The sequence below is a fragment of the Rhineura floridana genome, chromosome 3 (assembly GCF_030035675.1).
Source record: "Rhineura floridana isolate rRhiFlo1 chromosome 3, rRhiFlo1.hap2, whole genome shotgun sequence".
NCBI classification, from domain to species: Eukaryota; Metazoa; Chordata; class Lepidosauria; order Squamata; family Rhineuridae; genus Rhineura; species Rhineura floridana.
Window position 1 is genome coordinate 221,874,202 of NC_084482.1, and position 25,456 is coordinate 221,899,657.

A 25,456-nucleotide genomic window follows, 5' to 3' on the forward strand; every position below is an offset into this window, starting at 1 on the left:
CATTATGTGGGGAAAAGTGGTGGAAACAATACAAGCCAAAATACGAGTAAAAAGACAAGCCACCAGTTAAAGAGTCTTTTTTCCTTTGAGTTCCAAAAAAATGTTTCCTGTAAAGTACCAATATTTTATGAGTCTGGGAGTTCAGCTAATGATTATGTCTATGTATGGCTGAAGCTGTTAAGGGTGAGTCAGGAAAACTTATTAGAATACAACATCAAGATGCAGGGTTAGGATGAGAATTCAAACATAAGGTAAAAAGAGAGAAATAAGAGTACAGTAGTAATATGAGCATCAACTGACAAAGTCTAGATAGGTACAAACTAGACCTATAAAAGACACGCAGTCTTAGGCATTTTTCCCAGTTGTCCTGACACTGGTCGAAGAAAGAACCTGTTAAGGTTCACACGCAGCAAAACTGAGACCACTCCTTTACAGATGGAAATGCAATGTGACATATGCTGTCCTTTGAAATGTAACATTAGTGTACATCCCCTGTGCATATGCTATGTAAGATCTATGTTCTGATATGTGACTCTTATTCCTTGTGCGCTTGCTCAGTCTTGCACGTTGTGCGTTAGTTTAGTTGTGGTTATAAGTATTTAGCTAATTCCCTCATGCCAAAGAAATGTTACGGATATTGTTGCTGACTTAACCCCACTGTCATAATAGATATGTTTTGTGGCTGAGCAATTCTCCACTGAAATGTTAAATGTGTGTATGCATCTTCAATAAATATCCCCATTTTTAAGACCTGTGTGAGTGTAATGGGTGAATCGGGCAAGATGCGCTACTGCCACTGTCTAAAGATCCTAATTCAGAAGACTCCTAGCACATGTGTCTGTGCACACAGGGATAGGATTCGCTCCATGGTGCCACATGGATTGCAAAAGTCCGTCGTTTCTTTATTAGTGCATCCTTCTTTTGCTTCCGCTTTCTCCAATGCTTGCCGATTCAATCTGCTGTGCGCGTTTTGGGGTGATTCAATCCACAGGTTTGTTTGTTTTTTCAGGGTTGCAAAAATGTCATAATTGTTTTTGTAGATACTTATGTAAATGACATAGTTTTTTTGGCAGCAGGGAACAACACTGCATAATTTTTAAGTAACTGCCGTGACACTGTCTGTCACTGTCAGTCACACACACACACACACATTTAGCAGAGAGAGAGAGAGAAATAGAGAGCAGCAACAAAAGGGGAGCAGGGTGGGGGCGGGGCGAGATGGGTAACGTGGGTCAGTCTCATCGTCGTAAAGTTTCCCGTGCAAGAGATTCAGAATGCTCTGAGATATCTTGTTTGAAAAACATGACACTGCTGGATGATTTCATATGTAGCCTACTCGTATTGCATTATATTGAGATAATAATGTGGTGGGGGATTTTTTGTATTATATAATGGACAAATGCAAATCCTGTGCTTGACACAATATCTTAAAAAATTACATAAAATAAGGGGAGGATTATAAAAAAAATGTTGCCAATCACACTCATGGCCACAAAATCCATGCTGATTACAGCCACGGCCCGCACCAAGAGATGGGGGCCGCTCTGAAGGGACAGCGAATTAGTGAATTCAGTCGGGATCCAGTACCATGTTCGATTTTGTCAGATATTCTCCCCCATCCCTACTGCACACAGTTCTATGGAGGAGGCTTCCTAACAGCTTTCTTGCAGGTATTTGCATCTCAGGCTCGTTAGGGCTTTAAATACCAAAATAAGCATCTTGAATTGTGCTCAGAAAACAACTGGCAACCAGTGTTGCACTTTTAATAAAGGGATAATAGCCACACAACTTGCATTCTGCACCAGTTGCAACTTCCAGACCACCTTCAAGGGCAGCCCCATGTACAGCAAATTACAGTAGTCCAATATGGAGATTACCAGAGCATGGGTAGCCATGAACAGACCATCCCGCTCACAGCCTGATCCAAGCACAATGGTGCCCACCTTGATTCTCCAAACTGCCATTGCCGCTTCTTCCTGCTTCAAAGACAAAAGCTGACCTTTGGGCAGAGGAAGGAAGAGGGAGGAGGCAGCAGGTGCTCCCGGGAGCATCTCTTCCCACTGGGGGTTTAGAGTACAAGGCACAGAGTGTCAATCATCTGTTGAGGATGCAGGAGAAGATGCTCTGCTGGAGTTTGGGAGCTCCTGCCCTCTCCTCCTCCTGCTGCAAGGTAAGATTTTTCATCATGGGGCAGCAGAAGGTGGCAGGGAGGGGCACTTTTCACATCGAATGATCAAAAAGCCCCAAGAACAGAGGAAGCTGCATTATACCAGATCAGAGAATTGGTCCATCTAGTCCAGCCTTAGAAGTAGCAATGGATCTCCAGGATCTCAGGCAGAGAAAGCACCTCTTTTCCAGCAACTCCTACTGGATCATTTCACCCTTCTCGGAGCTGCCAGGGATTGAACCTAGGATCTTCTACATGCAAAGCAAGTGTTGCCCCTCTGAGCTGCAGTCCCTCCCCAAATATCCGGGGCCCAGGTACCCAGTTCCCTAACAGCATCCCTGCCGGAGAAGGTTAAACAGCACAGGTGCTAAATTTGTACCTTCAACATTCATCAGTCAAGGGGGAAAAGTGCCCTTACCAAGAGAGGCCACCGTCTCATAATTCTCCTCCATGACTTCCCTGTGCAGAGCTCTTTGGCCGGGATCCAGCAGGGCCCATTCCTCCTCCGTGAAATCCACAGCCACCTCCTCAAAGGTCACCAGACCCTGGAAGGGCAACAGATCCTGGAAGAAGGAGAAGAGGCAGTTTCTCCAACATGCACCAGTCACCCAGCCTAAAAAGTGAATATCTTTCAAAGAGGATTCGACAAATCCATGGAGGACAAGGACATCAGTGGCTATGAGCCACAATGGCAATGCATTCCCTCCACTGCCGGAGACAGTATGCTGGGAATTGCAACATAGTAGGCCAGTGGTAGCTTCACTTTGATTAATACTGGACTAATTCGGTAAAGCCTGACCAGTGGGGCATGCTGGGATGACTCCCTAACTGACCCCCTCTCGTTTCATGACATGAGTTTAATCCCAGAAACGGCTTGACTCTGGTTTCACACCATTGGACCTGCCACACCCTCTTTCTTTCTTTAGCTTGTGTATGTGTGAGTATTTCTGGGTTTTAGTTTCCAGCATCCTGTGAGCCAATCAGCAAGAAAGGAGAGTGTATTAGCCACTGAGAAGAGTCTTCTAACATACTTCCTTATTCTTTCCTCCTAATTAGAGTGAATCAGAGTGAAAGAGTGAAGACTCTTCTCAGTAGCTAACACTCTGCCCTTTCATGCTTATTGGCTCCTAGCTGTGGGAGAAGGCATTAACAAGGATCTCATTCTCAAACCCAGCAGGAAAAACAAGAGGATGGGAGGGGGCATGGCTATCATGAAGAGACCCTGCACTTCTGAATTTGCCACTACCCTACTGTAGAGATGTGAAGGCCTATAACAAAAGAGGAAAGTGTTGGGGGGAAAGCAGGTTTTTTCTTGTCCCCCCCTGCACTCTGACCCTGCAGGGGGGAGGGTGGCCACGCCAGGAGAGAAAGACCCCCAGCACCCCCGCAGATGGGCCAATCCTGCAAGAGCAGCTGGGATCCACCACAAGCGGGCTTTGATCTCCTTCAACAAACTGGTCAGTTTCAGATTTCGCTGTCCATCTCTCCAGTTTCCTTGCCTGGCAGGAGGGGAACTGACCAGACTCTCTTCCAGTTTAAGAAATCCAACAGAGGGTGTTCCTCCAGCTCTGGGGCAGAAAAACAGCCCAGCAAACCTCTCCCCTCCAATGTGCCCCCCCCGACAAGGTTGTTTCCTCTGCATCAAGAGGTCCCCCCTTTTCCTCCTGCCTGAGCTGTGCGTCATCCCTGGGGAGTCTGGGCTGACCTGCAAAAGAGGAGTGAGGGGTGGCAGCTTCAGTGGAAACAGTTTTGGCCACACTTTGCAGCTGGACTGCGTAGTTCAGCCCCCCTCCCCACACCCCCTTTCTATGGACTCCCAAAAGAAAACCCTCCTCCCCCCCCAATCATGTTGCACCTCTTCTTCCTATGGGGTTTTATATCGAAGCAAAGCCTAAAAGGCCCTATTACTACCACCTACTTACGACAGAAGGAAAACACACACACACATAAACTAATCGCAATAAACCGAACCAATCTACATTCTTGCATAAATCGCCAAATGGCCGGTAACACTAAAGTCGGCAGATTACAGTCCCTGAGAAGGACTCCCAAGTCCCCCACTGGAGCTCCTCTATCAGCTAACAGACTAATAAAAGACTGCCTTTCGTCTCTATATCGTAAACAATCCCATAGGATACGGTCTATCGTCTCACACACCCCACAAACATCACAAACACCCGAAATCACTCGCCCTATACTGAAACGATTATGACGAGCTGCACAATGCCCTGTTACAACACGCAGTAGACAAACTTGTTGCACTCAACAAGGTTGATTAAATATTTGAAAATCACTCAAAGCAGGGCAAGAGGAAAACACTCTACGTCCTGTAATATCAGCTTCCCACCGATGTTGCCGTTCCATAACCATTTCCCTCTGAAGACAACATTTAACTTCTCTTTGTAATAAAGGCAAGGAGACATCAACAACTGAACGCTGCAAAGCAGTCTTTGCAGTTAAATCAGCCAGTTCATTCCCCAGTATCCCTACATGGGCAGGTATCCAACAAAACTCAAGGCAGATTCCCACGGAGCGAAGTTCTGTATTTAAAGTCCATATTTCATTAATCACATCATTTTTGCAGGCTACACCACCAGACTGAATGGCCTGCAAGCCCGAAAGAGAGTCTGATAAAAAGCAGAACATTGTCTGGTCTAACATCCTTAATCCACTCAAGAGCCAAAAGAATAGCCATCAACTCTGCCGTGAATATTGAAACCCAATTGGATAGCCGAAAACCCTTTTTAATCTCTAAATAAGTGATACAAAAAGCTGCACTCACTTTGCCATCAGAGGAATCCTGGGAACCATCAGTAAAGATCATACAACAGTGTCTCTACCGAGAAAAAATATAATCTAAAGCTAAGTTTTTTAAACCCAAACCCCCAGACCCCTGAGACAGCAATTTACTAATGTGCACATCCACCAAAGGGGGAATCCATAACCAACCATATAAAAATGTAAATGTACTGCCTTCAAGTCAATTCTGACTTATGACAACTCTATAAATAGTACAACACCTTCACCACTACACCACACTGGCTCTCACAACCAACCATAACAACTGGAAATAATTTTCCTTGGAATTGTTGCAGGAGCGAAAGTATGGCCTATACCTGCCAGGTCCGATCCTGGGAGGCCCTAATCAATACCAAGGATTGGCACTTTAATTAGATTCTTTTATTGAATACAAGCAATGGAGCCACACTCAGATAGATTCTCAGTGTAAGCCCCCCGAATGACTACACGCAGGGAGTATATACAGCCTTATAATGACGTAAATTAATTATACAGCTGTTACACAGTTAAACAAAGAAAGTATACATTTGAGAATAACATTGGCATCAGCAATTCTATATCCAGATATACTCATGTCAAAACAACTTGCTTGTTCCTTTCCCACAAAGTGACCATTTCCCTGCATACCTATACCCTATTTCCTAACTGCATCTTGGCAAGCACAGCGTGCTTTTCCCATTTCCTCTCAGAAGCAGTTTCAGCACTCCTATTAATAATAATCTTGCTGTCTTGCTAAAACCAGTGGCCTATTCAGTTTTGGGAGCTCACAGAAGCCTGAACCAAAGATTTCGTCAACAGAATAAAACTATTAACTATGCTATACTTGCAAAACAGCACGGGGAGAAGTAACAAAAGCCCCGTTAATTATTCTCAGAGCCCGGGACTGAACAACTTCAAGTTGCTGTAATAAAGTGGAAGAAGCTGATGCATAGGCCTGACAGCCATAATCCAGCAAAGGTCGTATATAGGCATGATAAAACATCAAAAGAATCTTCCTATCCGCTCACCATGTACTTCCAGAAATAGCCCTTAGCATATTTAACCTAAATTTACTTTTCCAAAGCACAGAATCAAGATAGGCTTTCCATGTTAATTTACTGTCAAAAAGTACTCCAAGAAACTTAAAATTTGGTACCATTTGGATACTACCCTCATCTAACTGCAAATTGATGGGCACAGAAAACCTTCATCGAGTAAAAACCATACCTACAGTTTTGCTTGAAGAAAAACAAAGACCCCAAGAATTACCCCAATCCACTTTACTCAAAGCCACATTAAGGCAGGGTTCAGCAACCTGGAGAGATCTACTCCGAATCCATAATGCACAATCATTGGCATACAAACTAACAGCAACCCCACTGGCAATCATGGAAGGAAGATCATTGATCATAATGTTTAAAAGGGTGGGACTAACTACATTCCCCTGGGGAATACCATTATCCAGCAAACAGGCCTCAGAGAAAACCAAACCCACCTGGACCTCGATTTCCGGCCTTGCAAAAAATCACACAGCCACCAAAAAATCCTCCTCCCCCGCAAACCCAATTGAAACAGTTTATACACCAAGCCCTCCTTCCAAACCATATAATAAGCCTTTTCAATATCAAGAAAAACAGCAACTAAACATTCCCTGGAGCAAAAACTCTTCCAGACTTCTGTTTCCAATCGAATGATGTGCTCCATAGAATGTCAACCACTACAAAAACCACTTTGTACAGGCGTCAAAAATCATAGAATCATAGAATAGTAGAGTTGGAAGGGGCCTATAAGGCCATCGAGTCCAATCCCCTGCTCAATGCAGGAATCCAAATCAAAGCATTCCTGACAGAGGGCTGTCCAGCTGCCTCTTGAATGCCTCCAGTGTTGGAGAGCCCACTACCTCTCTAGTAATTGGTTCCATTGGCATATGGCTCTAACAGTTAGGAGGTTAGAGGTTAAGAGGTTATGCCTCTCCAAAAAAGCCACCAACCTAGCAGTAAGCATACGTTCCATAATCTTGCACATACAAGAAGTACAATAGGCCTATAGGAATTAGGATCAGACAGAATAAGAACATATGAACATAAGAAGAGCCTGCTGGATCAGGCCAGTGGCGCATCTAGTCCAGCATCCTGTTCTCACAGTGGCCAACCAGGTGCCTGGGGGAAGCCCGCAAGCAGGACCCGAGTGCAAGAACACTCTCCCCTCCTGAGGCTTCCGGCAACTGGTTTTCAGAGCATGCTGCCTCTGACTAGGGTGGCACAGCACAGCCATTATGGCTAGTAGCCATTGATAGCCCTGTCCTCCATGAATTTGTCTAATCTTCTTTTAAAGCCATCCAAGCTGGTGGCCATTACTGCGTCTAGTGGGAGCAAATTCCATAGTTTAACTATGCGCTGAGTAAAGAAGTACTTCCTTTTATCTGTCCTGAATCTTCCAACATTCAGCTTCTTTGAATGTCCATGAGTTCTAGTATTATGAGAGAGGGAGAAGAACTTTTCTCTATCCACTTTCTCAATGCCATGCATAATTTTATACACTTCTATTATGTCTCCTCTGACCCACCTTTTCTCTAAACTAAAAAGCCCCAAATGCTGCAACCTTTCCTCGTAAGGGAGTCGCTCCATCCCCTTGATCGTTCTGGTTGCCCTCTTCTGAACCTTTTCCAACTCTATAATATCCTTTTTGAGATGAGGCGACCAGAACTGTACACAGTATTCCAAATGCGGCCGCACCATAGATTTATACAACGGCATTATGATATCGGCTGTTTTATTTTCAATACCTTTCCTAATTATCCCTAGCATGGAATTTGCCTTTTTCACAGCTGCAGCACACTGGGTCGACATTTTCATCGTGCTGTCCACAACCCCGAGGTCTTTCTCCTGGTCGGTCACCGCCAGTTCAGACCCCATGAGCGTATATGTGAAATTCAGATTTTTTGCTCCAATATGCATAATTTTACACTTCTTCCCTGGTTTACCAATAGGGACAACAACTACAGGTTTCCATCCTTCAGGCAACATACCTGTTTTCCACACCAGATTATAAAAGGTAAGAAGTGCTATCAAACACTTACTAGATAAGTGTTAAAATATTTCATATGCAATATTGTCTTCCCCAGGAGAAGTATTCTTACTTCTATACACTGAGGTTTCCAGTTCCCAAAGAGAAAAATCTATATTCAACACATCATCATGTGGTGACCAATCATTTAAAATATCCTTATTAGATTTAAGAAAACCCTCCCACCGGAGTTTAAATGCCTCTGACCAGTTATCAATAATACAAACCTTTTGAAACACCTTTGACAGAATGTTAGCTTTCTCAACAACAGTAGTACAAACTCCTGAGTCAGTGACCAGAGCAGGAATAGGCCACGAATACCACTCATTGCCCTCAGCTGGTGATACAGTGGGCTTGCGTGTTCCAATGAACCCTGTGAGCGATGCCGTCGGGAGTCATGTACTCCCAGCAGGGTCACCCATGGCGGTAAGGTCAAGGGAGAGGAACCAGACAAAGAACGATCCAAGAAAGTCCTCAATGGCAGAACAGGAGGAGGATAACAATGTGTATGTTACAACGGCTGTGAAGGAGGATGAAGGCTGCAGCAGATAAAAGACTTCCAATCGTCGTGGTACCCATGCCATTGGATCAAAGCTTTTTTCTGTCAAGATTGTGTGTTGATCATTATGCACCGATCTCTCCACATAAAACAAATTCACGCACAGGCGTCTTCTAACCAAACCATGAAAATGATGACTACAGAAACGTCACCAGCTATCCCTCTTTGCACTTCTAAGAGTCCTTTTAACCCAGGCTTTACAACGTTTATACTCCATTAAGTTTTCCCCACAGAAAAAACGCCTAACTTTCCGAAAAGCAGCATTATGAGCACGGATCACTGTACTACAATCCTCAGTCCCCCAGGGCACTACAGGATGGAGTCTTTGCAGTGGTCTACACTTTAGAATAGCCTGAGAAGCAGCATCCAATAAGCCAGTCGTAAAATTAGTATGAAATACTTCAACATCATCCACTCCAACACTTGTGCTGAGATAATACCCAGTCAGCCTTTTTTAAAATTCCACGAAGGGATCGAGTTTGTACCATCAATACAGCCCTTCCCCTTATCGATAATTTTCACAGGAAAGTGATCACTCCCCAGAGTACTTTCCTGAAAAACCTCCAATCCACAAAGAACAGCAACATCTCTAGAAAGAATTCCTAAATCCAAACAAGACAGATGACCGGTATAAGAATCAAAACAAGTAGGAGTTCCATCATTTAAAACAACCAAATCAACATCATCACAAAATTCCTCCAGACATTTCCCGTTACTATCAATATTACTACTGCCCCAAAGGGAATTATGACTATTAAAATCACCACAAAAAAACACAAGGTCCTTTTTTCCCTTCCAAAACACTAGCCAATCCTTCCACATCAATATGAAGGCAAGGATTATAGAGATTAACAATTCTTAAAATATTAGAGGAATCTGCTAAAGGAACATCCACTGCAAGATATTCAAAAGCCGTTTCTTTCACTGACAGCTCCAGAAACCCCAAGGGTCCGACACCCCCACCTACTCCATCAACTCGATCTCTATGGAGGGAAACATAACCCAATAGCTTAAAAGCTCCTATCTGGATAGGGAGAACCTCACGTCAGTTATCCATGCTCTGGTAACCTCTAAATTAGATTACTGCAATGCGCTCTATGTGGGGCTGCCTTTGAAGACAGTTTGGAAACTGCAGCTCGTACAAAATGCAGCGGCCAGACTGATAACGGGGACCAGGCGGTCCGAACACATAACACCGATTCTGGCCCGCTTGCATTGGCTGCCTATATGTTTCCAGGCCCGGTTCAAGGTGCTGGTTCTAACCTATAAAGCTTTACACGGCGCGGGACCACAATATCTGGTGGAACGCATCTCCCAATATGAACCTACCTGTACACTACGCTCAACATCAAAGACCCTCCTCCGGGTGCCTACTCATAGGGAAGCTCGGAGGGTGGCAACAAGAAAAAGGGCCTTCTCAGTAGTGGCCCCCGAATTGTGGAATAGTCTTCCTGATGAGGTACGCCTGGCACCAACATTACTATCTTTTCGGCGCCAGGTTAAAACCTTCCTCTTCTCCCAGGCATTTTAATATGTGTTTTAATATGTGTTTAATATGTGTTATAAACGTTTTAGATTTAATAATTTTTAAGGAAGCCCATTTTTACTGTTGTTTGAATTTGTTCTAAAATGTGTTTTATTGTATTTTGATATTGATTGTTGTGAACCGCCCAGGGAGCTTCGGCTATGGGGCGGTATATAAATTTAATAAAATAAATAAATAAATAAATAATAAATAAAATCCAACGGCTCAGATAACCAAGTTTCTTGGATACAATTGAACTATTTACTTACTTACTTACTGTATTTATATACCGCCCCATAGCCGAAGCTCTCTGGGCGGTTTACAATAACTAAAAACACTAAAAGCAAATATACAAATTTAAAAACACATCTTTTAAAAACAATTTAAAACACAATTTCAAACAATTTAAAACACATGCTATGAACATTCCAGCTCAAATTTCAAATACCAGAGCAATTAAATTTCAATACCAGAGCAATTAAACTTCAGGGCTTCCTAGTAATTCATAAATCCGTTCCATAATTAAATCCTCCACTCCCAGAAACCTTCCAGCAGCCTTTAAAATAATCAACATTTTTCAGTGTGTTTTTCTGAGCAGTCCAATTAATCATTTCCACCATAAAAGTTACAAACCGCTCCTTTTAAACAAGTAATAAATCAGCATCTTCCACCCCCTTACGTAACCCAGATATAGGATTAACCATTGGGGAAGGAAAAGGGCTCGCAGTGACTTTATCAACCCCTTTATTCTTCTCCTTATAACACACAACAGCTGCTGCACAGGGAATTCCCAGTTTCACTCTCATAGCTTGAATATCCCAGGACTTCTGAGCCGCTGCGCAACCCCTAAACATTGGACTATGAGCTCCCCCACAATTACAACATACTGGAGTGGAAGAACCATTACATTGATCAAAGGAGCAAAGCTTGGAAAAGTAACTTTTCCAAGCTCTGCAAAGGAGAGAGGACAACCACACTTCCCACATCGAATACCGCCCTGACACACAGCAGCCACATGCCCAAAAACCTGGCAACGAAAACAACGAAGGGGAGGGGGAATGTAAGGTCCAAGCCTAAAAGCCTGATCCCGTCCTGCAATAGAAAAAAAAAACAGTTGTAGATGGACTACTCACCATCTAACCGCTTATCTTCAGTAACTCTTGCTCCCCTAAAGACCTCTTAACATCAGCCTCAGAAACATCCATCGGAACTCCTACATACAACTCCCCGTGTCTCTGCCAGGAAACGAGGCAGTTGGCAAGATATTTTATGTTTCCCTAAAGTCCTGAGATTTAACACTTTATCAGCCTGTTCCTTGCTCTCGCTTTGTACTAGCAAATCACCTCCTTGCACGCGCTGCGCCCGCATTATATCCCCAACAGCTTTCTTTAGCCACTCTGCCAACTTGACCGGATTCACATCTCCCACTTTTCTGTCTCGTGCAACGGATTTAATCACAACAAAATGCCCCGACTCCGTCCTCCCCTGAGTAAAGACAGCAACGCCACGCCTGCCACCAATTTCTTCTTCTTAGCCTGAGCCCCTGCCTGCCTCTTCCGCGTGACCCTCTTTACTCTTCCGGACATTAGAGGGCAGGATTTCTTCCATCCTCCTTCACACCACTCACCCTAACAACAGCTTCAGTTCCTCCCTACTCTAGCCCTCCCTAACACCACAACTTTCCCAATGACATGTTGCACCTCTTTTTTCTCTCTTCCTATTTCTCTTCCCGGATTATGAATGGAGACCATGCTCCTCGTTGCCTCCCATTTATTATTATCTCTCTCCCCCCCACACACACACACTTCCTGCTTCTCTAGGAATCACAACTTGGTTCCTTTACCCACTGGAGGACCGAGTCCCCTTCCTTCGCCGCTCTCCTCTTCCTCTACGCCCCTGCTGTTGTCTTGGGGCTGCAGCTGCTCCAAGGCATTGAGGGGGCACTTTGCAGCAGGGGGTCCCTTCCCCCAGGCTCTGCCTCCCCCCCTGCACAGCTTAAAGGGCCTTTGCTGACAGCTTCAACTCCATTGAGTTTCTCAGCGCTCTGACGTCACCCTGTTTCGATGCAAATAAGGACTAAATTCCTCCTCCCTGTGACATCATTCTTTGTCAGGCTGAATTCAGCAGAGGCAGTTATTTTTGGCTTCGATGAAAATCTCAGCCTGGGTGTTTGCGTAAACGTTTGCATCAACATTTTTTAAAAAATTGTGTTATTATTAAAGAACGAAATTAACAAAAACTTGGCATTGCTTCTGGAACAATACAAAGTGTAATTGAAACATGTTCAATGTCCTCATTGACAACTGTAAAGTTACATAAATCTTCTGTTGTCATTACTTTAGTCTTTTTGACGTTCAGCTGTAGTCCTGCTTTTGTACTTTTTCCTCTTTAACTTTCATCAGCATTCGTTTCACATCATTACTGGTTTCTGCTAACACCCCATGGTCCCTCTTCCCCATCTGACTCCTCTCCTTGCTCCAAGTCTCTCAGGGTCTGGGCGCAACAAACCCTGTTGGACTTTTGTCTGTGAGTGGTCTCATAATTTGTTGAAATTAATTAAAAATCAGCCATGTTCACAGAGTACATGCATTCCCATTACTGACCTTGCCCCATACTCTGACCTTCATCTTCTGCAGTATAAAAGTTAAAAAAGGCCTGGCTGATTTTGAATTAATTTAAGAAAATTAACCTTCGAGTCTATGATAGTGCAGGCCTACTCAGTAAGAACCAACTGTCAGTGTTCTAAAAAGACCACTTGTTTAGCTTGGCTAATCAGGGTCCCCCACCCACACCAGACACTTATTCCACTTTAAACAGTCCTGGCTTTCCCCAAAGAATCTTGGGAAGTGTAGTTTGTGAAGGGTGCTAAGAGTTGATAGGACAATCCTATTCCCCTGACAAAGCTCCAGTGGCCAGAGTAGTTTAACAGTCAGTCTCTCTTCTGGAGATAGTAGCTCTGAGAGGGATATAGGGTATTTCCTAACAGTTCTGATCACCAGTACTACAGTGGCAAACTCAGAAGTGCAGGGTCCCTTCATGATAGTCACAGCCATGACTCTGCCAATGCTTTTTTTTTTTTGCTGCTGAGCTGAGAATGTGATCCTTGTTAATGCCTTCTCCAACAACAACAGCCAATAAGCCTATGAGCCGATAAGCATTAAAGGGGAGAGTGTTAGAAGACTCTTCACAGTGGCTAACACATTCCCCTTTCAAACTGCTTGGTTCATAGGATGCTGGAGAAATAGGGACTCTGCTGGGACCCTGCTTCTAAAAAAGTAAGGGGGCTAAGACCCTCTGAATTCCTGGATGACTATGGCCCTGCTTATAATTCTCTGCCATGATTTCCCTGCACAGAGCAACTTTACCCTCAAAGTGCCTTGCAAATATCTCACAGTGGGCCTCCGAAGGGTCAAAGACTCCATTTCCTGGAGTTGATGTCAACAGACCCCTGACAATACGGAAAAGCTCCACCGGACGGCTACTTGAGGATGCGATGGAAGTACAGAAGTGGGCTTTATTTGCTGCCCTCACTACCACACAGTAGGCACTGTTATATTTTACTCCTGCCCGATCAGCCTCACAGCACGTCTTTCGCCACTTCTGCTCTAGCCGTCATCCAGCCTGTTTCATTGCCCTTAGCTCACTGGTGTACCAAGGTGCAAGCCAGGCTCCACAATGGCAGAGAGGGCGCTCAGGGGCAACCATGTCAAGAGCCCGACTCTCCTCGCTGTTCCACAGCGTGACAAGGTCTTCAACAGAGTCATCTGCTCTATCTACTGGGAACTCCCCCAGGGCATTCAGGAATCCTTTGGATTCCATTAGTCTCTGGGAAGACCATCTTAATCTGTCCACCACCCCTGCAGGGAAAGATCAGAGCTACTAGTCTAAACTTCACCAGGAAGTGGTCTGACCAGGACAATGGGGTGACATCCCCCTCATCTCTAGACCACCCCTTCCTCCATCTAAAGCAAAAACCAAGTCGAGGGTGTGCCCTGCCCTATGAGTTGGGCTGGGGACAACTTGAGACAGCCCCATGGTAGTCATGGAGGCAATGAAGTCCCAACCCGGAACACTAGAGGCAGCCTCAGCATGGACAATGAAGTCACCCAGCACTATCGTTCTGGGCTCCTCTAATGCCACAGCCGAGATGACCTCTGCCAGCTCAATCAGAGAAGCTGCCGGGCAGCAGGGTGGACGGTACACCAGCAGCAACCCTAGTTTACTGTCTCCTTGGCCCGACATCAGGTGCAGGCCCTCACAGCCAGCTCCAGGACAGAGTGGTTTCCTGGTGACAGTGATGGAAGTTCTGTACACCACAGCAACTCTGCCCCCCCATCCCTGCAGCCTGTGCTGGTGTTGCACCGAGTATCCAGGTGGGCAAAGCTGGGTCAGATCAACTCCTCCCAGCTCACCCACCCAGGTCTCGGTAATGCACACCAAATCAGCACCTTCATCCATCTTACTGTGTTCCGATCTGGTGCGCAATGAGGAACCCATCCATGAGAAGAGCGGGAGGAACAAGGAGTGGATAGCATTGCCCTCATCTTCTATGGCAATTCACCCCCCCATGGCTATACTTCCCTCTACCCGTGACACTGAAATTGGGGTGGCATCACCCATGTCCCTCCTTACTAAGACTCCTCCTAAACACCTGATATGGACCCAACAAGAGCCCACCAACAAAACCTATCTGAGCCAATTGTCCCAGTAGGCTTCTGCGAGAATTGGGAACAGTCAGACGCACTCAATATTTATCACACAGGGCACATCTACTCCCCCTCTGTCTCACACCCAGGGAGGGCCAGCCTTCTGCCAGTTACAGACTCTCACTCTGAAGGCATCTGGCAACTTACTCCTATTATTCAGTTCACTGCACAGGCTCCCACCCTGCACAGGAACTACACATGAGCCATACGCTCTCCCCACTACCAACCTCCCCCAGATTGATTAGGAGAAAAAGAAAGAGAGTGGCACCCTCACCCTCGGGACTCCCTAAGGGGCTCCCCTTTGGTGGTGACCCCGCCGGCGGCAGACCCGCCACCCAAGGGAAGCTGGGCTTTTATGCCTCCTGACCCAGCCAGTAGCTGAGGCAAAAGGCTGCAAGACTAACTGCAGCCTCTCTCGGGAGCAAGGGTCAGGCAGGGGGTCCCAGTCCTTGCAGCGCTTACCAGGGATGTCAGCTGTCTCAAAAGACAGCAACCCAGGAGGGAGCAGCAAGCACCCAGATGCTCAGAGACTCACTCCCAGGGCAGGTCTTCTTCAGTGCTTCTTCTAGTGCTGCAGCTGTTCCAGTAGTGCTGCAGTTAAAGGTTTGCTAAAGTAAACTGTATGAAAACACTTGGTAAAGTGGCCATTACAAACAAGGATTAGTGCTATTTATTTTCATGTATAAATCACTTCCCATAAAGTACCTCAAAAATACCAACAATAAAAACAAAACAAAAAAGCATTTTGTATGCAAAACAATTAAAAACATTTTCAAATCCCATAGAGACATGGAAAAAGTTCTGTCCTTAAAAGGTTTGTTGAAAAAGAAAGGCCTTCTATAGGCACCACAAGGAAAAAAACAAACACCTCTCTGATATGTAACAGGAGGAAGTTCAAAAAGGCAGATGCCACCACAGAAAAGGCCAGGTTTATATATGAAGCAAAGAGGACTTCCTGATGCTACTGCTCTGACTGAAGAGCTTTCCACAGTTTGTGCATTTAAATGGTTTCTCCTTTGTGGGTTCTTTCATGTAATATAAGGTGATCATTCTGACTGAAGCTCTTGCCACACTCCATGCACTGAAATGATTTCTCCCCTGTGTGGGTTCTTTGATGTGAAGTAAGGTTACTGCTCCGACTGAAGCTCTTTCCACACTCCATGCATTTAAATGCTTTCACCCCTGTGTGGGTTCTTTGATGTGAAGTAAGGCTACTGCTCTGACGGAAGCTCTTGCCACACTCCCTGCATTTAAATGGTTTCTCCCCTGTGTGGGTTCTGTGATGTAATTTAAGGCTATTGCTAACACGGAAGCTCTTTCCACACTCCTTGCATTGAAATGGTTTCTCTCCTGTATGTGTTCTGTAATGTAATTTAAGGTTACCGCTTACACTGAAGCTCTTTCCACAGTCCTTGCATTTAAATGGTTTCTCCCCTGTGTGGGTTCTTTCATGATATTTAAAGCTACTGTTCCGACTGAAGCTCTTTCCACACTCCCTGCATTGAAATGGCTTCTCCCCTGTGTGAGTTCTTTCATGTAATGTAAGATGACCATTCTGACTGAAGCTCTTTCCACACTCCCTGCATTTAAATTGTTTCTCCCCTGTGTGGGTTCTGTGATGTAATATAAGGCTACTGCTTACACTGAAGCTCTTTCCACATTCCATGCATTGAAATGGTTTCTCCCCTGTGTGGGTCCTTTGATGTGAAGTAAGGTTATTCTTTGCACTGAAGCTCTTTCCACATTCCATGCACTTAAATGGTTTTTCTCCTGTATGGGTTCTGTGATGTGAAGTAAGGCTATTCTTTACACTGAAGCTCTTTCCACACTCCATGCACTGAAATGGTTTTTCTCCTGTGTGGGTCCTTTGATGAGAAGTAAGATTATTCTTTACACTGAAACCCTTTCCACACTCCATGCATTTAAATGGTTTTTCTCCTGTGTGGGTTCTCTGATGTGAAATAAGGCTATTCTTCACACTGAAGCTCTTTCCACACTCCATGCATTTAAATGGTGTTTCTCCAGTGTGTGTTCTTTGATGAGAAGAAGAGGATTTCTTGCTCCCATTCTTTGGCTGGTTTCTTTCAGACTTTTTTGGTCCTCCGTGATTTCCAAACATCTCTTTTTGACCTTCACTCTTGGCTATTACCAGTGGCACCATCCGTGGTTCTGTATAATTCTCATTCTTCTGCCTGTCACCTGCTGAAGGGGAAGAGGGTTGAAATTGGAATTTCAAGGCAAAAACAAAGCATTTCATCACAGATCAAGTACAATAATCTGCTTCTCTAGTTTGCAGATAAGAGAGAAATCAACTACTTTTGAAATGTGGTGCTGGAGGAGAGCTTTGCGCATACCATGGACTGCGATAAAGACAAATAATTGGGTGTTAGAACAAATTAAACCAAAACTATCATTAGAAGCTAAAATGATGAAACTGAGGTTGTCATACTTTGGACACATCATGAGAATACCTGATTCACTAGAAAAGACAATAATGCTGGGAAAAACAGAAGGGAGTAGAAAAGGAGGAAGGCCAAACAAGAGATGGATTGATTGCATAAAGGAAGCCACAGACCTAAACTTGCAAGATCTGAACAGGGTGGTTCATGACAGATGCTCTTGGAGGCCACTGATTCATAGGGTCGCCATAAGTCATAATCGACTTGAAGGGACATAACAACAAGCAATAGGTGCAGGGGCCAGCTTTTCATACATCAAACGTTCCCATTGTTTTAAAAATATATTTTTTGGTCCTGGCTTTTGCTGAACTAGAGGCCTGGTGGGAAGCCCTGGTAGCGTGCCAAATTAAGTTCACTTTTTTGTTGCATTTCACTTGCATCTGCCAGTCAGCTGATGAGCAGTCAGAGGGGGCTTTGCTCAAGGAAGGGGAAGCTGTTCCTAATGAAGGCAGATCACTTCTCCCTCCCAGTGCTGCTCTGTGAAGCAGCCCCACTCAGATCCTGAAGTTGAAAGAAGCAGCGTGGGGTGGTGAGCCAAGGGCTCAGCTTGGCTGTGGGTGCCTCTTCCCTTTTGGAAGCCACTGCTTTTTAGAAGGATCGGCTGTGCACGGGACTTCTCCTGCAGGCAGCCCATCTGAAAGGCACCTTTTTCCCCTTCCCCTCCCTGCTCAATGAAAGGAGGGGGGAGGCTGCTTCAGAGAGCACTTTGCAGCTTGAAGACAGTCACCATGCTCCCAATGGGGCCACGGTTGCACTCAGGTCCTGCCTGCACTCTTCCCTTAGGCTTCCCTTCCCAGTCTCCCTGCATTCCTCTCTTAAATCTCTAGCAAATGGGAACCATGGGGAGCGTTGCAAAGCTCTGCTCTAAGCAGGATCATTAAAACAAAAATACAACCTAAAATGAATGAAACAGTTTTGAAAGGATATAAAAGCAAATAAAACAAACATTCAGAAATCCACTGTCAGGCACAGTATACTTCTAAGTGTCAGTTGCTGGGAACTACAGGAGGGGGCAACAGTTGCATTCAGGTCCTGTTTGCTTGCTTCCCATAGGCATGCTGCACTAGAGGGGCCACTGGCCTGATCCAGCAGTCTCTTCTTATGTTCTTAAAGCCATCTAAGATGTCCTCCAGGAGAACTCATACCCTGGTGGGTCAATTAATCTGCCAGGAATTATATTATACAGGAACTGAAAAATCCTACAATTCCCAAACCAAAACGGGCCTCATGATGCAGCTGAACATCTACCTGTTGATGTCGCCTTGTCTTTAGGATCCTGGATAAAAGGATCTTTTCTTTTTTCCCAACACGACTGGAGGTCCGACTCTTTGAAGGAAATAGACGAGACTAGTTACTTTTGAACAGAAAATATTCAGTCATTACAAATAGAGATTTTTATAGATAAGAAAAGGTGTACTTTTGATCTGGTAAGAACAGAGGCATGTAAACAGAGCAGAGCAGAGCAGAGCTTGGAAGATTACTTTTAAAAAGTAATAAATTACAGTTACAATTACCTGGCCCAAAAAAGTAGTAATTACCGTTACAATTACAATTGCTCTGAAAGTAACTGATTACTTTACTTTTTTCTCAAAAGTAATCACTACAATTACATTTCAGTTACTTTTTTTAAAAAACTCCTACAAGGTGCTGGCCTTGGCTGCTGCACATCTAAGAAGCCTAAAACAATATTAAAAATAAACACACACACACAGGGGGTAGTAGAGTAAAAAAATTTATCCATAAGATTAACATAATGGCATAACAGAATCTCACATCCCCCCAAGCAATGAAGATACCCCAACTCTTGAAATCAAATTTTACACTTGAAATGCTTTTATAATGTTTTTGTTATGTCTCAAAAGAACAAGATGCTCAAAGAGCATGTCAGACAAGGAATGTCTTTTTACAGTCATTACGTTGCCACCAGTACTGAACAGGCGTTCTACTGCGGCGCTTGAAGGCATGCCTGTGTTGTGCTGCAAAAAACACCGCAGCACACGTGGAAAGCCATGGAGTGATGACACTTCCCTGCTGGGAGACCTCAGGTACCTCACCAGTTCCTCCTCAGCAGTGTCCACTGCTGACTTCTTGCCCTGGGGCAGAAAGTTAAAGAAGTCATCTGCTAAGTCATCTCCTTCCTGGTCTTTATCTGAAGACTGATCACTGTCCTCATTAAGTACACCCATCTTTATTTCAGCTTTCAACAAGGCTTCCATTGTGTATCTAAGAAAGAGAGAGGATATGTTAACACATATATGTTAGGAAACCACCGTCTGCTCCTGATTTCCTGATGCTTGTCATGTCCCCTGGTTCAGGGTCCAGCCTGAGCCTGTGGGTGATGACATGGAAGGTAGGAAGGTGACCAAGTCACCACACTCATGGGGCAGCACAGCAGACCCTTAAGGATTACCTGCAGCAACCCAAGGTTGTGATGAGGAGCCCCAGGAAGAAAAGGCCCAGCCCCTGCCTACCACCTTAAGCCCTCTGATGCCTCCCTTGAGACAACATTTCCCTTGGAGTAATCCACCCAAAGGGCTTCCCTAATGTTCTTACTTGTTGGTATGGGTGGTGGCCTGACACGATTCCAGCCAATCTAGCTTGAAGCGAGGGTGTAGGCAGGCTGCCAGAAGAAGCCTCTTGTCCTCCCAGATAGCTGCAAACCGCTTTCTTAGGGCTTCGCGCACACCTCTCAGCAGCTGAAAACAGTATGTGTACCTCTCAGGTTTGTTTTCCAGTCCTTCTAACTTGCGGTCCAGATTGCAGAGCGTTGGTAGCAAATACCCCATGAACATGCCGTTCTCCCGTTGCAGGATATCTAGGGACTGGGCTAGTGGCTCCATAATCTCTGTGTATTCCTGTACCACTTCAATCTCAGCAGCTGTGATCCTGGACAAGGAGCAGCGGTCCATTATGGCATGCATTTTTAGTGGCACAGTTGACAGGAGCTCATGTAGTTGCTTCAGTGCATCAAAGGTGGAATTCCACCTGGTCTTATTCGGTACCTTCAGATACACACCACATTGCGCACGGATATACTCAGCAATCTGGGCTGACTGGTTCTGCTTGGACCACAACTTGCTGCACTTTCCCATCAAGGAACGAAACTGTTTCTTGAAAACAGTTCTTGAAGACTACTTTTGGAGGAGTCAGAAAGCATGGCCTCTATGTCTTGTGTTGCCACAAGGTTGAGGGTGTGGCTAGCACATCTCTGGTGTGGTGGTAAAACAAAATCCTCTCCTGAGTCTGCAGCTTCTTCCTCTGCCTCAGGTCCTGTGTCCAGGATCTCACAGATAGGCACGAACTCCACCTCAGCCTCCTCCTCCTCCTGGTTATCACCATCATCGTCACTGGTGCCTGCAGCTTCCACTGGTTCTTTGGCCATGAAAACTCTGAACGCTTTCACAAAGTTGGAGCCATTGTCTGTAGTAGTGCACATAACTTTGTTGTGGATCCTGTACTGCACATGTACATCATGCAGTGCTTTGGAAAGGACATCATATGTATGGCGCCCCTTCAGACGCTTACAAGCCAAGGCCCCGACCTCACGTTTCAGGGTAGTTGGGTTGATCCAGTGGGCTGTTACCCCAAAGGAACTCTTCTTGCCATTGGTCCAACAATCTGCAGTGGTTGCTATATATGCCACAGCACCCATTCGGTTTGCAAGAGTTTCTCTCATGTGGCATGCTCTCTTCTCAATTCCGTCTCTCAGAGTCTTGGCACATATGATGGTGAGATCTTTGGGGAGTCCAATGCGAACCAGATTAATGAATGATGGTTTGTCCACAGTCTGAAGTGGTAATGTCTCCTCTACAATGAAATCAATGATTCTCCTGTTGAGATTGCTCTGGGTGACAGGCTCCCTGCCAGATCCCCACCTCTCAAGGGTTGTCTGCTGCTGCTTCAGCATTTTGGGAGGAGGGGTGTCATGCATTGGTTCAGGAAGGCCACGTCTCCTTGCCTTTATTGCTCCTTCAATTGCTCTCAGCTTCTCAGGGTGTGCCCTCTGAGGAAGAAGAACAAAGCATGAATCCAAGAAAAAATGGAAGAGGAACTTCACAATTTAAACATAAATAGACAATGGACACTCTTTGAGGACCAGCATGACAAAGGCTTACCTCAAAATGTTTCTTCACATTGGATGAGGAGGAAACAGCTGATCTCAGATTTTTGATCCTTGGAAGGCAGTAATTGCATCGTACAACAACATTTTCCCCACTCTGGCTCACAAATGTACAAGCTTTCTCAAAGCCAAACCATGGTACTTGCTGTTCTGCAGATGTGGCTGTGGGCAACTGGCACTGCTTCATGCCCTCCTCCTCCTCGTGCACAGGGCCTCCTTTCTGAACCTCACTTTCTAGTTTTGCCTCCTCAGGATCAACAAGCTGTGACTCAAGTGGCCGCACTAACTGACTGCTGCTCTCAGCAGCAAAACCTGCAACAGGCGTCTCTGTAATAAACAAGAGATAATGCTCCTATATGGGTGAACTTCAGCTGTGATGTGCCCCCATCTCTTCCCCATGCTGCAAGATGCCCCAGTCAGAGTGGAAGTAAGCAGGTCGATAGCACAATTAAAAGAGATCCTATCTGCATCATTTTTGCTCACTGAATAACCCTGCCTGGGCCAGTCTAACCTACTATCTCACAGGGTTGTTGTGAGAACAAAATGAGACTAGGGTTCAAATCCCCACATAGCCATGAAGCTCACTGGGTGACCTTGGGCCAGTCACTGCCTCTCAGCCTCATGAAAACCCTATTCATAGGGTCACCATAAGTTGGAATCAACTTGAAGGCGGTACATATATTTTTTATTTTGAATATGATGATTATGATAATAAATATGCAGCATTTCAAATTAATTCTGTATGAGAAGCATTCCATGCCAAGCTTGGAAAACCAAGGATGAGGTATAAAATGTAGACAAAAATACTTTTGACAAAATGCCGTTTATCTTTTATATCTATATCTATAATTAGCAATACAGCTGAATGATGTATGTAAAGTATTTTTTCTTTCCCTTTTTTTATTAATATTTTAGTACTACTGCTAAAGTTCTGATGAAAGAATAAAGCATTCATTAGCCAAATTCAAATGATTAGAACACATCACATAAATTCCACTGAAGTTGGAGTTTTTGCCATAGAAAATGAAAAAAACATATAACCTATGATAGCCCAATAGACAATCAGAACTAATATAAAACCCTATTGCTTCTCATTTGCAAATCTTGCAAGATCTAAGGTAACTCTAGATCATGTGAGTTCAGGTGATGCATGTTATGTACATTTGTATAGATATTAGCAGAGATTGTCAACAGTCTATCTCTCTCTTGGACTGGGAATCTCTCTCTTTCTCACAGAACATGAGTTTGAGAGCTGGGGGACTGAGAGGAAGAGCTGCAAGGACCCTACTTCTCACCTCATCTCTGCCAAGAACAAAAAAATCAGCCTTAAGCCATTTATTATACGCCTAATGATTTTTTATTTTTATTATTATTATTACTGACACAGTTTTTGTCCCACATACAATTCAGTCTTGTGATTAAACAGGACAAAAATACAAATAAAAAGAAAGATGGAGTTCAAATAAATATACAATAAAAAGCTAGCCGGCATTTTAAAAGGCAGGAGTGCTCTGTCTGGATAAATACAGCACACAGCTATGCATGGGAACAAGGGGGAGAGTTCAAAAAGGGGGGGAAGGAAGAGAAGTTTGAGGCCGAAGTTTCAGAAGTGCCTTGTGATTGATGGAGGGGGCGGCAACGAGGTAAGGAGAGGCAGTGGGGGGAGCAGAAGGGGCCGTGGGGGGCACACACATACACACACACACACACAAATCATCATCACTCACCTCCACAGCTCTTCGCCATTCTGCTGCTGCCTTCTCCTCCGTTGTCCTTGCCCTGGCTTTTTCCTCCTGCGTCCATTTTGTCCTCTCAGACGCTAGCAGGCCCTGCCTATTCACCTCTTCCCTCATGCCTCCTAACACAGATCACGAGGGAAGAGAGAGTCTGCGCAGAGGTCCAATCAGTGTGAGGCACATGTCTTGTGTTAACCAATCACAGCCAGGAGCTGACTTCCCCTTGTTCCCACCCCCAAGTAACGTCCAACCTAACGTGGAAACGTTAAAGTTGCAGCTGAAAAGTAGGGAAATTACTAGTTGTTCCGTTACTTGCCAAATGTAATGGAATTACCCACTTGTTATTTAAAATTGTAACGAATTACAAGTAACTTGTTAAAAATAACGAGTTACTTCCAAGCTCTGGAGCAGAGTCATGTGGACCAAGCAGGGTCAGTCTGGCACTTGTGAACATGCATCCACTGGGCAGGAAGCTCATCTTGAAATGCCTGTTGGGGGTGGCACTGCAGAACCTAGTAAAGCCAGCAACAGCGGATGCAATTCACTGAGTCACAGGCCACCTCTATTTATAGAAATTGGCCATCTTCTTTATAATTGATTTATATAAAGTTATGTGGGAAAATGTGGTGCAAACAGTACAAGCCAAAATGAGAGTAAAAAGAGAAGCTGCCACTGAAAGAGTCTTTTTTTCTTTGAGTTTTGTTTACAATATTTCCAAAATAAGCGTTTCCTGTAAAGAATCAACATATTATAAGGAGTCTGGGCGTTCAGCCAACGATTGTGTCTGTGTATGGCTGAAGCTGTTAAGGGTGAGTCAGGAGTACTTATTAGAATACAACATCAAGATGCAGAGTTAGGATGAGAATTCAAATAGATGTTAAAAAGATAGAAATAAGAGGATAGTAGTAACATGAGCGTGAACTGACAGACAGCCTTAGGGATTTCTACCAGTTGTCCGTGACACTGGTCGAAGAAAGAACCACCTGCTCTGAGTGTTAAGGCCCACACACAACAAAGGTGAGACCACTCCTTTTCAGATGGAAATGCAATGTGACCTATGCTGTCCTTTGAAATGTAACACGTTAGTGTACATTCCCTTTGTACGTGCTGTGTAAGACCTATGTTCTGATATGTGGCTATGTCCACAAGGTATAGTAAATTAGATGTATTAATAATAACTGATAAGGATTCCTTTGTTGATTGTCCATTAGATATTCCTAGACCTAAGAAGATTAAGCATCTTGAATTGGGCTCAGAAAACAACTGGCAACCAGTGTTGCACTTTTAACATAGGGATAATAGACTCACAAGCAGCCCCATGTACAGCACATGACAGTAGTCCAATATGGAGATTACCAGAGCATGGGTAGCCATGAACAGACCATCCTGCTCACAGCCTGATGCAAGCACAATGGTGCCCACCTTGATTCTCCAAACTGCCACTGCTGCTTCTTCCTGCTTCAAAGACAAAATCTGACCTTTGGGCAGAGGAAGGAAGAGAGAGGAGGCAGTGGGTGCTCCTGTGAGCATCGCTTCCCACTGGGGTTTTTTATTTTTTATTTATTATTAAATTTGTTAGTCGCCCATCTGGCTGGTTGTCCAGCCACTCTGGGCGACGTACAAGATAAAACAGTACATAAACAGTTAAAAATTTAAAAAACAGTAAAAACTAATCCGTCCCAAAAGCCTGCCTAAAAAAACAGGTTTTCAGGGTCTGGCGGAAGCTCATTATAGATGGGGCATGGCGTAGATCATTTGGGAGAAAATTCCATAGGGTGGGGGCTATTATTGAGAAGGCCCTCTCTCGAGTCCTCACCAGTCTAGCTGTTTTGACTGGTGGGATCGAGAGAAGGTCTTCTGAGGCTGATCTTGTTGAGCGGCATCCCTGTCGATGCTGGAGGCGCTCCTTCAGATAGGCTGGGCCACAACCGTATAGGGTTTTAAAGGTTAAGACCAACACCTTGAATTGGGCTCGGTACACAACCGGTAACCAATGCAACTCCTTCAGCACAGGAGTGATGTGATCTGTACGGCGGCTGCCTGTAATCAGGCGCGCCGCTGCATTCTGTACCAGCTGTAACTTCCGAACCGTTTTCAAGGGTAACCCACGTAGAGCGCATTACAGTAGTCTAGGCGAGTGGTGATCAGGGCATGCACCACCGGTGGGAGCAGATGATTGGGAAGGTAGGGGCATAGCCTCCGTATCAGATGAAGCTGATACAGAGCTGCCCGGCTCACAGCTGACACTTGAGCCTCCATGGACAGCTGGGAGTCAAGAATGACCCCCAGGCTACGGACCTGGTCTTTCAGGGGCAGTCATACCCCGTTAAGCACCAGGTC

At 44.8% G+C, this 25,456-nt stretch overlaps 1 protein-coding gene across 2 annotated transcripts in view; it reads right to left on the reverse strand.

Annotated features, from left to right (window-relative positions):
• Positions 1–25,456, reverse strand: part of LOC133381697 (zinc finger protein 420-like) — a 50,312-nt gene that overhangs the window by 19,819 nt on the left and 5,037 nt on the right. The window contains exons 1-2 of one of the 2 annotated variants that reach the window (XR_009761709.1): positions 11,229–11,705; positions 2,586–2,730 (exon numbers count right to left, since the gene is read on the reverse strand). Coding sequence is in view for 1 of the 2 variants with exons in the window: in XM_061621097.1 (XP_061477081.1) it covers positions 15,918–17,003; positions 18,509–18,586 (1,164 nt within the window). In the remaining variant the exon portion in view is untranslated. Of the gene's footprint in view, positions 1–2,585; positions 2,731–11,228; positions 11,706–15,917; positions 17,004–18,508; positions 18,587–25,456 lie in introns of those variants that run through there. The other variant, XM_061621097.1, reaches the window with a different exon arrangement.